Source organism: Trichoderma harzianum (assembly GCF_003025095.1).
Source record: "Trichoderma harzianum CBS 226.95 unplaced genomic scaffold M431scaffold_6, whole genome shotgun sequence".
Classification (NCBI taxonomy): Eukaryota; Fungi; Ascomycota; class Sordariomycetes; order Hypocreales; family Hypocreaceae; genus Trichoderma; species Trichoderma harzianum.
In genome coordinates, this window is record NW_020209254.1 from 965,388 (window position 1) to 981,430 (window position 16,043).

The 16,043-nt window shown below is 51.4% G+C and overlaps 6 protein-coding genes across 6 annotated transcripts; 4 read left to right on the forward strand and 2 right to left on the reverse strand.

Annotated features, from left to right (window-relative positions):
• Positions 1–705: 705 nt before the first annotated feature.
• On the forward strand, positions 706–3,510 carry M431DRAFT_520063 (hypothetical protein; the record flags this gene model as incomplete). The annotated part of the gene is made up of 9 exons (XM_024920416.1): positions 706–805; positions 864–1,165; positions 1,227–1,498; positions 1,555–1,754; positions 1,805–2,061; positions 2,111–2,437; positions 2,502–2,684; positions 2,741–3,319; positions 3,377–3,510. 9 exons carry the CDS (start codon positions 706–708, stop codon positions 3,440–3,442), a joined length of 2,286 nt encoding a protein of 761 aa, XP_024774446.1. The 3' UTR covers positions 3,443–3,510.
• Positions 3,511–4,008: 498 nt separating this feature from the next.
• M431DRAFT_86014 (hypothetical protein) lies at positions 4,009–5,168 on the forward strand (the record flags this gene model as incomplete). Its single annotated transcript, XM_024923625.1, has 3 exons — positions 4,009–4,131; positions 4,307–4,597; positions 4,800–5,168. 3 exons carry the CDS (start codon positions 4,009–4,011, stop codon positions 5,166–5,168), a joined length of 783 nt encoding a protein of 260 aa, XP_024774447.1.
• A 296-nt stretch (positions 5,169–5,464) lies between these two features.
• Positions 5,465–7,075, reverse strand: M431DRAFT_85694 (hypothetical protein; the record flags this gene model as incomplete). The annotated part of the gene is made up of 2 exons (XM_024923589.1): positions 5,465–6,627; positions 6,730–7,075. 2 exons carry the CDS (start codon positions 7,073–7,075, stop codon positions 5,465–5,467), a joined length of 1,509 nt encoding a protein of 502 aa, XP_024774448.1.
• A 2,441-nt stretch (positions 7,076–9,516) lies between these two features.
• Positions 9,517–10,971, forward strand: M431DRAFT_494998 (hypothetical protein; the record flags this gene model as incomplete). The annotated part of the gene is made up of 2 exons (XM_024917310.1): positions 9,517–10,479; positions 10,537–10,971. 2 exons carry the CDS (start codon positions 9,517–9,519, stop codon positions 10,969–10,971), a joined length of 1,398 nt encoding a protein of 465 aa, XP_024774449.1.
• A 785-nt stretch (positions 10,972–11,756) lies between these two features.
• On the forward strand, positions 11,757–14,257 carry M431DRAFT_481975 (hypothetical protein; the record flags this gene model as incomplete). The annotated part of the gene is made up of 2 exons (XM_024915996.1): positions 11,757–12,104; positions 12,167–14,257. The coding sequence occupies 2 exons, from the start codon at positions 11,757–11,759 to the stop codon at positions 14,255–14,257; spliced, it is 2,439 nt and encodes an 812-aa protein (XP_024774450.1).
• Positions 14,258–15,064: 807 nt separating this feature from the next.
• Positions 15,065–15,394, reverse strand: M431DRAFT_84435 (hypothetical protein; the record flags this gene model as incomplete). The annotated part of the gene is made up of 1 exon (XM_024923430.1): positions 15,065–15,394. A coding segment is annotated over one exon (330 nt), but the record flags the coding sequence as incomplete, so codon positions are not given.
• Positions 15,395–16,043: the final 649 nt, after the last annotated feature.

Consider the following 16,043-nt stretch of genomic DNA (forward strand, 5'->3'; position numbering starts at 1 on the left):
CGTTCTCCAGCCGAAAAGTCCACTTTACGGGGACAACTCCATCAATAGTCCCATCCGCGTTCTTGCACAGCCGCTACCCGACAGCATCTTCGGACCACCAGTCTGGCCGCTGTGGAGAAGAATGGGCGTACTTTTGCTGTTTTTCTTCTCTGCGGGCTGTCCCGGAATCGAGTTTTGATCTCCGGATGGAGATGACGATGATGTCAATCTCGACTGAGTGATATATAGTCTAAGTCGCGGCTGTTGCGGAAGGGACTGTTGAAACGGCACCCGGCGTGATAATTTTGAGAAGGAGGAAAACTGGAGAGGAGAAGTGGTCGTAGAAGAAGAATAGGTTCAGACGTATTCACAAGCCTCAGCTTTGTAAAGATGAAGGACTTTTCTTCTGAATCCTGCCGCCTGGATATACCAGACCACGATAATCATTCCACGGCTCCAACAAAGGCTTACGACAGATAAATAGCGCCATTATCAATCAATCAGTCGTAGCAGAAATCGGCTCAACTTTAGGAATGCCAAGTTGACGGCTCCCCAAATCGGCCACTAGGGCTGATCGTGGGTCTCTGCTGGCTTCATGTTCGGAAGAGCAACGCCGACATCCATAGAATGCCAACTGCTCGTATATAATCAGATACCTCTGTCTTCTCATCTAATCTTATCTGATCAGATCATTGTCAATGGTCAGCCAGCTTCTCCTTCATCTTCATGCCCGCCATGGAGACCAAGGCACCGGAAGCCACCGAGGCCGGCGAGATTGGATTTCAGAGCAGGAGATCTAGCATCTCTGAGGACAAACGGCCGTCTGGTATGAATTCCTTCATATCCTTGAGCATCGATGAGCTGACTGAGTTATGGCATATCAGAGGAATCGAAGACGCCGACAGAGGAAGTCCTTTATGCCGCTGGGGTTGGACACCGGACAGATGACCCGTCTTTGCCTTGCCTCACTTTGCGTATGTGGGTGATTGGCATTGGCTTCTGTCTTATCGGCAGCGGTGTCAACACGTTATACACCTTTCGACTTCCATCAGTCACTCTATCCCAGTCTGCGATCCAGTTCCTGGCATATCCTCTAGGAAAAGCCTGGGAGTTCATCATCCCAGACTGGGGCTTGACTGTTTTTGGAGTTCGACACAGCCTGAATCCCGGGCCCTTCAACTACAAGGCATGTATACAACACTATCATCTTCCAGGGGGCAAAATCTAATCTGGGTCGTACGAGTCAGGAAAACATTCTCATCTACATCCTGGCCAACTTGAGCTACCTCACCCGTCTAAGCGCCGATGTATTGACCGAGCAGCGAGTATTCTATGGCGCCAACACTGGCTGGGGTTTCGAAATTACAATAACGCTGGCCACTATTCTCTATGGCTTTTCCTTAGCAGGTTTTGGTAGATCACTTGTTGTCGAACCGAAGAGTCTGGTATGGCCTGGGGTATTGGCCAATACGGCCTTGAACGCTGCTCTGCATCCGGTAGGAAAGGAGGACGAAACCGAGTATGCTATGCTATCCATGCCTTTGAAGAAAATAAATCTTGACTGACTTTAATCAGGGCTAAATGGAGGTCTTCACGGTACAAGTTCTTTTTGATTGCTTTTACAGCGGCCTTTGTCTGGTACTGGCTCCCAGACTTCATCTTTCCAGCGCTGGGATATTTTACCTGGGTTTGTTGGATAGCACCTCGTAACCCAGTGGTCAACCAAATCTTTGGCATGAAGAGCGGCATTGGACTTTTACCATTCACCTTTGACTGTAAGTATTGTGTCTCTGATAAGTCATTCTAAGCTCACCCATTGTGAAAGGGGCGGAAATCGCATATATCGGGAGCCCTTTGGTGGTACCAACCTGGGCCATTCTCAATACCCTTGCGTCAGTCGTCTTTTGGATCTACATCGTCACACCGGCGATTTACTACTCGAATACTTGGTTATCGGCATATCTTCCCATTCAGAGCAATTCCATTTACGACAACACTGGAAACACATACAACGTTTCTCGAGTCATCAACAAGAAACAAGGATTCTCATTCGAGCCGGAAAAGTACGAAGAATATTCACATGTAAGAGTGGCCTGCTGTTAGCTCTACTTTAGTTGCTAACGAGAACCAGATTTATCTTCCAGTTACCTACGCCCTCAATGCTTTTGGTCTATGTTTTGCCTGTATCTCATCACTGTTTGTCTGGATGTTTCTCGAGAAGCGCCATGAAATCGCTCAAGCGTTCCGAGAATCTCAGCTTCCTGCTCTCTTTGGACGCAAAACAGATGTCAGACCAAATATACAGCCGCAGTACAACGAGGTTCCGATGTGGTGGTACGGAGCCTCTTTCCTTGTGTCTTTGGGACTTGGCATTTTCGCTTGCGAGGTTTATCCTGTGCAGCTACGCTGGTATGGAGTCATCTTTGCCATGTTTGTGTCTGCAGTCTTCTACCTTCCTGTAAGTCACATACACCCCATGCTAGTGCAACCTAGATACATGTGCTAATACGACCTTGGCACAGCTGGCTTGGGTCTATGCTACGACCAACATGAAAGTCCAGATTGACATTTTCTGTCGCATGGTCGCTGGCTACATCTGGGAAGGCAAAGTCCTGGCCAACATCTGGTTCTTTGACTTGGGTTACATCTCTGGTATCAAGGCTCTCTCATTTGCTCAAGATTTGAAGCTGGGAATATATTCCAATGTAAGTATAAAACTGCATATGGAAGCTCTGCTAGAAGCAAAACTGATTGATCGCAGATCCCACCAAGGCATCTTTTCATTGTCCAGATTGTTGGCTTGGTCATGGGGACATTGGGCCAAGTCTCGGTTCTAAACTGGGTGCTGGGTCATGTCCCAGATATCTGTTCTCTGACTGCAAAGAACGGATTCACATGCCCCTATTCTCGCACCCACTTCAACACTAGCATGGTCTGGGGCGCTCTCGGGCCTCGTCGGTTCTTTGCTGACGGTACTCTATATCGTGACCTCTTGTGGTTCTTCTTAATTGGAGCCATCCTGCCAGTGATTGTGTATGCCATGAAGAAAACTTGGCCAGAGCATCGATGGCTAGAAAAGGTTCACATCCCACTATTCCTTGGTGGGCTGAATTACATCCCCCCAGCCTCTGGCACAAATTACGGCAGCTGGGTCATTGTTGGCCTGGTTTTTGGATTGTGGATTAAGAAGAAGAGCCGAGGCTGGTGGCGTCGATACAATTTTGTGCTCAGCTCAGCCCTGGATTGTGCAACAGCCATTGCAGGCATCATCATCTTCTTTGCCATATTCTATACTGGAGCAGCCGACAAGGTCTCTTGGTGGGGAACCACCGTACATGAGGTTAGTTATACCACGAATTTGTAAGATATGAGCAGCAGCTAACCAGATGTTCTCTAGGACACTTGCGACTGGAAGAGCTGTACATATAAGACGGTCCAGAAGGGGCAGACCTTTGGACCATAGTGACACGATTTAACATAAAACAGCGAAGCGTTGAAAGCACTAGAGTTAGACAAAATTAAACAGCCACTGGTTGACCTCTTTTATGGATGAAGAGTATATGTAGAAGTGACAGCCAAATAAGTTCAATTGTGGCGCATATTCCATTCAGTCCGTTGTAACAGCCAAGATTCAATGCTGTACCCCTCGCGGATGAGACACAGCGCAAGCAATAAACATGTCCCTCATGTTTCTATAATGAGTAATTACATCATGAAAATTAAAACAATATCCAAGAAATTCGAGATACTGAATCAATTCTGACTTAAAAAGCTAATTCAACAACATGCGTAATAGCCAAGAGTTGTTTCAACACTTGTAGCCGGTACCTCATCGAGAGAAATATACACGACCCCATTTCCCGAACATCAGCCGTCCCAGCCAATCACAGCCGCCCATTTTGCAAGCAGCATTGGCTCCAGCCATTGGAACTCCGATATATGCCATTTCAAAGCTCAAAACCGCCAAAACCTCGAGCCACCCTCCCCAGGAATCAAGCAAACCGCCTCCCCTCCTCCCGGAACCACACAATGGCGAGCAAAATCACGCCCTTCCTCCTCCGCTCCGGCGTCCGCTGCGCATCGCGCGTCGCCCGCCCGCAGGCCCGCGCCTTTTCCATCACAGCCAGCCGGCCCAGCGACACCCTCCAAGTGGTAAAGTCTCCATCGCCCCCAAAAACCTCAAAAACTCACCCCCGGGCCCTCGAATTCGTTTCGCTGCCGCAATTGCGCTGCATCTCCCCCCTTTGAAAGATAGAGAGAGCCGGATCGCCCATTGAGACACAAACCGTTCCAGAAGTTTCGCTGACCTCGAATTCCTTCCGTCCAGCACCGAAACACACCCGACAACAACCCCGACCTGCCCTTCAAGTTCAACGCCCAGAATGAGAAGCTCATCGCCGAGATCCTCAAGCGCTACCCTGCCCAGTACAAAAAGGCCGCCGTCATGCCCCTGCTCGACCTCGGCCAGCGCCAGCACGGCTTCACCAGCATCAGCGTCATGAACGAGGTCGCCCGCCTGCTCGAGATGCCACCCATGCGAGTCTACGAGGTCGCTTCTTTCTACACCATGTACAACCGTACCCCCGTGGGCAAGTTCTTTGTCCAGGCCTGCACAACGGTACGCATTCCTTGATTCTTGTTCCTACGACTCCGTTCCTATTCTTTCTCCATTGGCCGTCTTGGGAATCACATCATATATCACAGCTACAATTGGAGAGAACAAGAGTGGGAGGGGTAGCATCATATCATCACATTCCCCCTCCAAAAACACCAGATATCAGAAAAAAAACATGCAGCTAACCAACCCCCTCCACATCCAGACCCCCTGCCAGCTCGGCGGCTGCGGCTCCGACGCCATCGTCAAGGCCATCACCAACCACCTCGGCATCAAGCAGGGCGAGACCACAAAGGACGGCCTCTTCACCTTCATCGAGGTCGAGTGCCTCGGCGCCTGCGTCAACGCCCCCATGATCCAGATCAACGACGACTACTACGAGGACCTCACCCCCGAGACCACCGTCAAGCTGCTCGACGCCCTCAAGGCCTCCGCCGCCTCCGTCGGCAGCAGCACCGCCAAAGCCCCCGTCGCCGGCCCCCTCACCGGAAGGAAGTCGTGCGAGAACAGCGCGGGATTGACGAATCTGACATCAGAGCCGTGGGGCGCGGAGAAGACGAGATCCGATTTGTAAATTTAAGAAGGGAATGAAATGAAATATAAGGGGGAGGAGAGGGGGAGGGCGGCGTTTGACACGGGTTTTAAATGTACATAACGCCATGTTGAATGTCAGAAAAAGTAGTATAGACCAAATTTGGTGGTTGTGCGATAAATACAGTCAAAGTTGATAATGCATGTGCATGCTCCTGAATAAGAGGACATTTCATTCGTTGTATTTCTTTTCATGCGGTACATTTTTCGCAATCTTGACTCATATGCAAAAATATCAAATAAAGATATAAAAAAGAAAAAAGTTGAAAGGGAAAAGGTTTATGCAAGTCGCATGATCCATCCCTCTCCGCGCCGCCTATTCATATCATCCAGGCCACCCCAAATCACAATTCCAGTCTCTTCCAAATCAAACATCGGGGCACTGGCCAGCCTGCCCCGACCCCTTGGCACTTCCAGCACCTCATCGTCATAGGGCCCCATGGTTACCTTTGTCCATTTGCCTTCGCCAGTCTTGCGGCCCACGGCTGAGAACATGGCTGCCGTGAAGCTTGCGGCTGTCATGCCCACCGGCGGAACCTGGAATACCCACACGTCGTTGTGGGATTTGCCGGCGCCGTTGTAGCCGTCTGAGCTCGGGCTGGCTTCACCCATGGTCAGGACGAGATACTCGGTGCCGCCGCCAAAGGTGATGGCTTCAAGAGAAGACACACTTCGCGGTGCGGGCCAAACCTGGACATTCTCAGAAGGAATCTCATGCGAAGAAGCCTCGGGCATGGCCTCCACGATGGACTGCCAGCTACCACGGGCTCGAACAGCCACCTCGCCCCGAGTGACACGGTCATCAAACATTTCAACCTCGAGGTTCAAAAAGTCGAGCTGGCCTCCAATCTCATTCTGTCCGTCGTATCCACCAAAACGGAAGATTCGACTCTTGCTGATGCAGATGGAAGTGCCGCTACGGGCAGGTCCTGGCGCTGCAGGCAGCTCAGTCCACATGCGTGAGTGGACGTCGAAAGCCCAAAGGTCACTAGTGCGATCACCGTTGGCCAGAACACCGGCATGCACGAAGAACGTGCCGTAGCCGCTCGTCTCCTCGTCAATTGCATTCTCGGCAACGTTGCCAACAATGGGATCCTGGGGGATGCCCGTCTTGGAGGTATCACCAAGCGCCCACTCCTGCCAGGTCTGAGGCTGGGTTGGCGGGGGAGGGGCAAAGTCGCGGGGCCGATCCGTCGCGGTAGCACTGTGATAGCTTCGCGGTGCTGGATGAGGAACGATGGATCCGCCCTTGACAGCCGGGACCGGGTCAAGATAGGTCCAGAGTCGAGTGCGGGTATCAAAGATCCAGACACGGCCTCCTTCATCCAAAGGCCTCATATCTGGCCCACCACGGCCGCCGTACAAGAAGATGCGGGACCCAATGACGGCTGTTGCATGCCCAACTCGTGGTGACGGGACATCGCCCAACTTGTCAGCCCGTCCTTTGCCCTTGTCCGCTGTTGTCGGCGTGGATTCTCCTTGGTCACTCTCTTCAGTGGGATCATTGTTGTCGCTGTCACTCTCTTCCTCTTCGAGTTCTTCACCAAGGTCTTCAGCTTTGGCCTTGGCCCTTTTGGAAGGCTTATCCAATCCATCTTTTTTGCCCTTGTCCTGGATCGGTGCCGGCACAGGGATCGTGTGGTCTGGTTTGGCCGGGATCTTGAAGTAGTCGGCGGGAGCGCTGCTAAAGGGAAGGCGAATGACAACAATGTCATTGTCAACGGGTTCGTGGGGGGTGATCTCGCCACCAAAGATGTAGGCGCAGCCAGAGATGATGTCAAGAGAGTGGGAAGAACGAGGAACCGGGGGCAAATCAATGCGCTCCCAGGTGCCTTTCAGGCCTTCCTGCTGGGGTTGCCTCCGGAAAGCATCAAACGAAAACTGTGGCATGGCCGGCAGAGAAGGGAGATTGGGCAAAGAAGGCATGGCCGGCATAGAGGGCATGGTGGGCATGTTGTTCTGCGCAGCCTGCCATACCTCCGTCGAACGGCGCTTGATGGTGCCGCCGATATTGTCCATGGTGTCGATGTAGAGCTTCCCAGAGCTGGTGGGGGAAGCAAAGTATCTCAAGAAGATGCAGTGGTGATGACGACAAGGGAGAGATGCGAGTGTTAGGGCAATGGAAAAGACCAGCTCCGGCGGGAAGAGGAGAATTGGAAGGGATTAGTGAGATGCAAGATGGTTGGCTGCTGACTTTGACTTGCTGTGGATGGGAGAGGATTGAGCGCCGGTGGATGACGTACGAGGAGCTATTTCAGTACTACCTGGTAACGGGTGCTAGAGGTGCTCCCAAGTCCCCTGTAAGAGAGCAGCTGGAGGAATCTCGGAGGCCCTACGGAGCAGAAGATACCAAAAGTGTCCCGATTTGTGCAGCTCATCCGTGCCGACCGTGGCCGAGTCTCGATCGTGTGGGCTGCTGGGCTGTGATCCTTTCAATCCAGAAAACGAGAGTGGGGACCGTATTCAGTAACAGGTAAGCATGGATGAGAGAGGCGGAGCAGCAAGAAGGCGCTGGACTTGGGTCTCTTCTTGTTGCTTTTGCTAGCAGTAGTGTAGATAGCTAGCAGGATTAGCATGCATCCATCCTGTATGTAAGTCAGCAGGCAAAGCAGAACAGCTTCCAATGCATTTGCAATGGATGTCCTTGTGTGTCCGACATGTGGCTGCTGCTATTGAATGCCAGACAGGTGTGGACGTGAGCTGGCGGCAAATCGTTAGCGGGGCTTAGCGTGCCATTTGATGCATCCAGGCATTGATGGACCGACTATTATGGCTTGGAGCGCTCAATCGTATTGTCAAACACGTGTCAAAGCAATTCGATGGAATGGATGTGGGAAAATGCACCGATGAGAGCAGCTATACATGGACAGATAGCATTGCAGAGGTTACCTCAGATGAATAATATATACAAAATAGTAATAGTAGCAAAAATCGCCGAGTGTCCGATAATGAATCCTGGATACCAAAAGCTACATACAGCCTGAGGTTATGAAGCTTGCTCAGGGAAGTGGGAAGTGGGGGAACAGCTCCAGCTCTAAGCTGTCGAATAAAGAAAAGAGGCCTCGCACTCTGCCTTGCCCTGATTTGGCTGCCCCCCTCTGGCCGACTTGCATTGGATGTCGAGAATCATCCGATACGACCATGGTGAGCTCCTTAAAGGGTTGCATTACAGGGGCAACCAGGGCACGGCAAAGTTGCAGGACTTGAGGACTTGAGGAGCTGCCTAGCTACAAGTACCAAGTCGAGATCCTTGCACTTGGTTACGAAGCAAGCAAGATGCCTAGCAGTACGGAGAATACAGACAAAATCAGCATGCAGCTCCAGTCAAGCTGCTGCGCCATCGGGGATTGATTGAAAGGGACTGATTGATCATTTTCTGCCTGCAGAGCATTGGATTCTCTTATAAGTATCTTTTGGAAGTCGATCGCTACTCCAAAGACCCGCGATCGATCTCTTGCACTCTTTTGTGTACACTAACCTTCAGTAACAATAGAGTGAAAAGATTCATCATATTAAGCCACGTCTTCTTACAGCTTGTTTACAGCATCATAACGCTCCCGACCGCAAAGAATACTCAAAGCGACGGCATTGCCGCGCTGTTCCCCCCTTGCATACGTATGAAGCTGTTGTTGGTCATGCAAAATTCGTCTAGAAGGGCGTCTAAGCCACATGAATCCCGGCCAGCGCTATGGGCTGCGAACCTATCATCTGTGCTTTTCGGATGAAGACATCAGATCAACCAACAACATACTCTTTCTCTCTCCCAGTTTCCTGACGACATTTAATTTATTTCATGTCAGAGCCTCGTCCGCTTGCCCCACGAGATCCTACACTTTGTATCTATCCCCTGCGACGTCGCATTCATCTTGGCCATTCATCTATCGCTGACATGCTCAGCCATGCTGGACAACCCTCTTTGGGAGCATGCAGATCTTGAGTGCCGTACGAATGGCATCTTGGATGTTCATTTTCCCAGTCAGGACTCCGATAAACCATTGATCTTTTCATCGCTTGATGCTTCTGGGTCGCATTTGAGGTCTGCGAACTTGATGCATGGCCGGCGCTTAGATTCTGGGGCACGCGCCCCTGTCGCGGCTTGCCACCCTCTCGGAACGTTTCATCCATCAGGCTCTGGCTGAACCCAAGATGGTGGTGGCTGCAGTGTCGCGCGTATGCTCGCCATATATAGATGCCCAATGAACCCACATGAATCCGTTGATGTAGACATCAGAGGGGTCAGCCTCATGCCCGCTTGCCATCCGATCTGGTCGACTCTTATCCGCCTTTCCAGCCTTTTGGGTTGCCAAAGTTTTTTTTTAAAAATTAACATCATGGAAGAAATTTATCAAAGGCTAAGCGCAGTAAATCTATGGCAGGGCTTCAGCAATTCGGATGAGACATCCTTTGAAGTAATCGAGGCGAGGCTTCAACATGCGTCTGGGGAAATCATCACCGATCGTAGGACTGTCCACTTGAAAGAGCTGGACACCTGGCTAGCCGAAGGATCAGAAGACGACGAAGACCCGAAACAATCTTTGGTTTTGCGACTAGCTTTAATCGGCTGCGATATTAAAACCAGGGTCTTAAAGCTGTCCAAAGATGTGCTTGATCCCATGCTTGACGAATTCAATCTTGAGTTGGCCTACACATACTCACAAAGTTGCATCACAAATGTGTCCGCTATTCCATCCAAAGGATCCCAGACATATTCATTTTGCTATATGCCCAAGCTAGTTGCTGTTTGGGCGCAGAAGCAACTCAGCACACGGAGTTCGGCTGATCGACCGCATCTTACGCAAGGGCTCATATTCGTCGAAGAGTCTAACAAGGGATTTCTCTCTGACAATCTCTGCTCATCTTGGAACGCCCTACTTTATCATAGCCCCATGTTTCCTGCTCTTTTATTCAGCATGATCCTCAGCATGCAAATTCATTATGAGGAATCAAAGATTAAGATGAAGCTGCGCGACGTGGAAATCGAAACGGGCCAAGATAGAATGGCCGATCGAAAACACAAGGAGAATACAACAGCAAAATATATCAAGCTAGCTGCCCAGGTAGACCGACACGCTGTAAAGCTTGCTAGCGTGGGCAGGAAGAGCAAGATGGCAGAAAAGACTCTGACTTTCATTTTGGAAAATACACAGCAGCCGTTCGGTGGCAGAGCTATAACTGCATCGACCAAGGCCCATCAACTGCTAAGAAGCCATGCGTCTCTTTTACAAGATAGACTATCGATGCAGGCTGTCGACATAGAATTCACCCTGAAGCGTGTTCAACTCCAGGCCAATACAGTAGGTTTCGCAACTAAAAAACGCATTATTGATTCCATATGAGCTAATACCTTGAAGCTTACGGGTATCATCTCCAGAGACGACGTCAAAGCGAACCTCGATTTAGCAGAATCTCAGCATCGTGACTCTTTGTCAATGAAGACATTAGCCATCGTCACCATGGTTTTTCTTCCAGGAAGCTTCATCTCCGCGTTGTTCTCAACTTCCATGTTCGATTGGGACAGCGTCGATCCTACTTCGAATAGCATTGGGGTGAAAACAATGCCTCAGTTCGGCTTGTACTGGGCCATTACCATTCCGCTCACCTTCGTTACCTTTCTGCTCTACTTTTTCTGGCTGCGAATGATGAAGCAGCAGCGAGACCGCAGAAAACAGAGCTTTGATCAACTCTCTGCTGAAGAGAAGGGTGACCCGGATGCGATTGAAATGGTCAAACTGCGAAAGGACACTGAATTCAGAAAGAAGTCGTCTATGCCTTTCGGTAGCTGGTAAGAGAGGCGGGTGTGCTGTTGGCGGTGCGAGTATGCTTCATACATTTTCTTTTTTTGTTTCCCCGGCACTGAATAAAGGCCCATTTTCCTTTCTTCAATATGATTCCCAACTTCGATTGCAGTATATGTATCTAGAGTATATTATACCTAGCATTATCAATAACAAATGACGATATTGACAGTTTCAAAATGACAGAAATGAAAGTAATTAAAGCTGAAATCAGCGCATGACAAGTTGTTTATAAATAGAAGTAGTTTATAGTATACATGCAAAGTGTTGCATCATCCCAAGACTAAGGTATTCATCGCCTCGACATGTGTTGATCCAAAAAATGGAGGAATGGTATACTGATGTCATCAAAGGCTACAATGTTCATGAATGTATGATTAATGCTAATGAAAAAACAAGTTTCTCGCTAATGAATTTCTAATTTGTACTATGAGTATTTTTGTATCATGATATTTTCCCAATGAATGGAGGCTATTCATTCCATCGGCTTTCTAGACGTGAGTTAAGTGAGCTACCCTGCTATAGGCAGTTAGTCGCGAGCTCAAGCACCAAACATGTGCTTTCCCCCACCAACGCTTAACCTCTGCTTTGCATCACTCCAAATGCTCCCTCGATTCAAGCACCAATTTGCCGCGGGGCAATTGCATTTCTCTTCTTAAACTACAGGCTGCTGGCCGAAAGCGGCAGGGTTCTTGTCTGCAGATCTCCAAACTCTGCTAATTATGTCGATTTCTACCACTCCATAGAGCCTCATTCTCTCGACCGGCGCCGGCTCCATGGCTGCATATGCCTCCACGGGCGGCATCGTGCCCGCGCAGCTGGGCTTCCTGGCCTTGTTCAACCCCTCTTTAGGCCAGACGGACGAGACGATTGACGATCAGATCGTCTACTATGCCTCCGTTTCGACGCAGTCTTCCAGCCGCAAGCGGAGGCGCGCGCGCACGAGACCGACAGATGGGCTCTCCCAAGAGGAACGCCACGAGCGACTGCGACAGATAGGTCTTGCGCAGGGAATGGTTAGCTTCGGCCGCGATTTCTCGGACGGAGCCCCGGTAGATACCATCGACACAGAAAAATCGAGGGTGATTGCGCATGAGCTGGAGCCGGGATGGTGGATACTTGCTGTGAGCCTTGAACAGTCGGTTCCAGATTGATCAAGATAAAATGCTGATCCAGCTGCTGATAGAGTATCGACTTGAATAAAGTGCCTCTGCCGCCGCGGCTACCTACCAAGACGGGAGAGCAACAGGAAGAGAGATACGAGTATTCGAGCCGGGAGATGAAGCCTGCTACATTGCTACTGACGGATCTTCTGCGAGCACACAGCATTTTTCTCTTGCATCATGGATCATCGCTGAGTGCCTTGTTTGTTCGATACCGCCGAGTGAAATTCATCGCACTGCTTAGTCGGTACTGGGATCTATTCCTTTCCACCTGGAATGTCATGCTGCATGGAAATCCTGCAAGAGACATTTTTGGCGGAATCAACTTGGCCGCGTCTGGAGAGCTCGGCGTGGGCGTTGGTGAAGAAGACCGAGGAAGCGGGGAACGAGAGGTGCTGGAGGGCTTGGTGAGCAGAGTAGAGGGGCTAGTTGATCTTGTCGTCTCGAGGTTTGGGCCCGATGACCCTGAGGCAGAATCGAGCAAGTCGGATAAGATTGAGCTAGAGCCATGGCTAGGAAGTGGTAAAGAACCTAGAGCCGAAGACGGCGCTATATTTCTCGGTACAGGGACGCTATCACGGAAATCCTTACGAGACGTAACCCATTGGATGGAAGATCTTTATACCTGGGGCGAACACGCTTATGGTCTTATTGACAGCCCAACCTCTACGCGACGAGCCAGAGGCAAGAAGTCGACATCAAAGGTGCCGATTCTGAGCGAGAGTCAGCCCCCAAAGACAGATGCAGCATCCAAAGCGGCGGAATCTACACCCGAAGCTGGCGAACCTACGAGTGATGCCCAAGATACTCAACCAAAGGCGCCGGAAGCTGCAGCGAGCCCGGTAAACCCTGAGCTTGAGGCCGGAAGGCTCGACAAAATGGTTAGCTACTTAACGCTGGGGTACGGTTCATACTGGTCGTTTCCCGGCGGCGGCGGTAACTCATCGGAGCCAGCCAACCAACAACCTGCAGCCGATGGCAAATCGAACGCGGAACAGCATCTCCAATCGCCAAAGCTGCCATCTTCTTTGGAGTCGTCCGGCCACTACTTGATTGGGCTCAAAGGCGACATTGAACATGACTCCGCAGCTGTGAACGAAGTGGAAGGGACCCTCGGCTCAGATGATGCTGAGGACGATGACGAAAACAACTCCCGCACCGTCCTTCGCACTCTCCACGTCGAGCTGGAAGGCTCTGCTGCAGAGAACCGGACAGAGCGCACTGTCATTCGGGATTTCGAGCACGAAGTCAACCCGTTGACTCGATCTCAGGCGGTGGGCGGATTGCTCGCGGGCTTCGACTCTCACGACATCAACATGGCGGAAAAGCTCCGCGTCGTCGTCTACGTCAACAAGCCCTTCATCTTCACGTTCCTCTTCCGCCTCCGCACCGACTCCCTCGCCTGGGACACGCTTTACCGCTCGCTGCACTACCAGCTGGCGCCGCTGAGGAAGCCCCTCTTGGCATCAACCAGGTACCGTCCCGAGCGCCCAGACGCCGGGCCCGTGTCCTCCCACATCCAAGACCTCGTATGGGATCCGCCCTCGCTCACTGTCCACTCGTCGATTCCCAACATTCCCGACTTCTTCCCCGACTCTTCGTCTTCATCTCCGTCGTCATCATCATCGTGGTCTCGCGCGGATGCCGTGAGCACTCATCTCCATCTCCTCAACATCTACGCCGCGACGCGGTCTCATATCGCCGACCTCGAGCGCACGCAAAAGACAAATCGCGGATGGTGGATCGTCTGGACTCGGGTCCTCCAGCGCACCGCCGCTACTACCCCTTCCACCACCACCACTGCCACGGCACTGCCGCTATCCACCATCCATGAGTCCGCATCGTCATCATCCCTGACCTCGCACGAAGCATCCACCCAGGACCAGGACAAAGCCCCTTCCTCTCGTCGCTCCTCGACGTCTGCATCCTCCCATTCACCTCCGCCGGCCGTCGACAAGGAAATCTTCCTCATCCGGCGCGCGAGCGACCACATCGGCTTTCGCAGGGCCGCGGACGACGGAGCTTCCGGGGGCGGAGAAAGTTTGGGGCGGTTGGCGCAGGGAATTGGCGTCGATACGAGGAGATATGTCGAAGAGCTGTTGACCTTGCTGTAAGTGAAGAATAAGGCGCTTTGTGGTTAGAGGCGGTTGGGTTGCAAGGGTCTGGGGTGTAGCTTGGCGGGGATTTGATAATTATACAATACGAATAGCTGATGCGATCCGCCTATCACTATTTCAAAATTAGGTGATGGCAGGCCACTTGGACCCAGTAATGCAATGGATGAGTTCATGACCAGCCTGATAATTTCATCACCCCAGGGTACTAAGAAACCCTGGAGTACTAAGAATAGGTACACATTGGAAAGACAGAGCTTTGGTCACATTCACAGAGAGGTACCTTCAAGGAAACCCATTCATTCATATAGCATTCAGATACACCCAAAGTCCCTACAACATTCACGGCACAAAAGATTAAAAACATTTCAAGTGATAGCATCTCAAATAATGGCATCTAAAAGGGGTATGTCATTCCACGTTGTCTCCAAGATGAGAGGACATGTCTATAAAGTTGTGTCTATATGTACATAGAAAATAGGTTATCCCGTTGATTTTACCAAGAAATGTGTGTTCTTTTTTCCGTCCAGGGATATAAAGAATAATACTTTGAAAAAACACATCATTTTTCCTATCCATATCGCATTCCCATCCGCGCCAGGGATGATAGAATCCAAACAAGTAAATCAACGAATGAAGGGTATACGTGAAAAAAGTTGACTTTGACATCTTGTCCAAATAAAAAAGTCATATAGAAATGTGCACTGCACATTGACAGATCCTGGTGTGCGTCAGGCGCTTTTCAGCAAACTACCTAGGTAGCCATGATGATGATGAAGCACCAACGGCAGCGTCCTCTTGCACAGCTTAGTTGAAAGACCAGGTGACGGGCTCACGACCGCCGTCGAGGCTGCCGAAGAGCTCGAGGAAGACCTTCTCGCTGACGTCGATGTCGTGGGGAGCGCAGCCCATGCACTTGTCCTTGACGGTGGCAGTGGTCGTCTTGCCGCCACCGTGGATGGTGATCGTCTTGCCGCACATGGGGTTGCCGTTGGACTGGGAGCCCATGAGGCCGACAGCGATGGCGACAATGCTGGCGCTCTGGTCCTGGCCGCTGTCGTCCTCACCGCAAGAGCCGAGGCCGATGGTGTAGTAGGTGATGTCACCGGAGTACTCGTCGCTGCTGGAGCTGCTGGTGCCGACGCTGTTGTCGGGAGCAGAAGCAGGGGCCTGGCTGGGAGAAGGCGAGGGAGAAGGAGAAGGCGAAGGAGAAGGCGAAGGCGAAGGAGTAGGAGTCTCAACCGGAGGGGGAGGAGGAGGAGGAGGAGCCGCAGAAGAAGTGGTATGCTGGACCGGAGGAGGAACCACGACAACCGGAGCCTGAGAGGTGGTGGTCTGAGGAGGAGGAGGAGGCGGGGTGAAGACCGAGCTGCTGGAGGCCGGAGCGGTGGTAGGCGGAGGAGGAGGAGGAGCCTGGCTGGTGGTCGAGGTGGCAGCCTCAGTGGTAGAGGAGCTAGGCTCGAAGAACTCGCCAGCAGAGGCCGAAGCGGTGGTGGTGGCACCAGGGGCAACCTCAGCAGTCTTGCCGTCCTGAACCCAGACGGTGGTGGAGGAGTCAACCAGTTCAGTCACGTAGACAGTCTCGGTCTGCCACTCGGTCTCGGTGACGACGACATCACGGGCAGCGTGGTGGTGAGCGTGGTGACCGTGGTGAGGCTTGGCGGCAGCAGCTGCGATGAGCAGGGCAGAGGCGAAAGCGTACTTCATTTTTGCAAGAGTTCGTTGAAGGAGCGGTGGTTGTCAGGTGGATTGTTCTGTTCAACAGGAACGTGATAGCAGAGTGCCG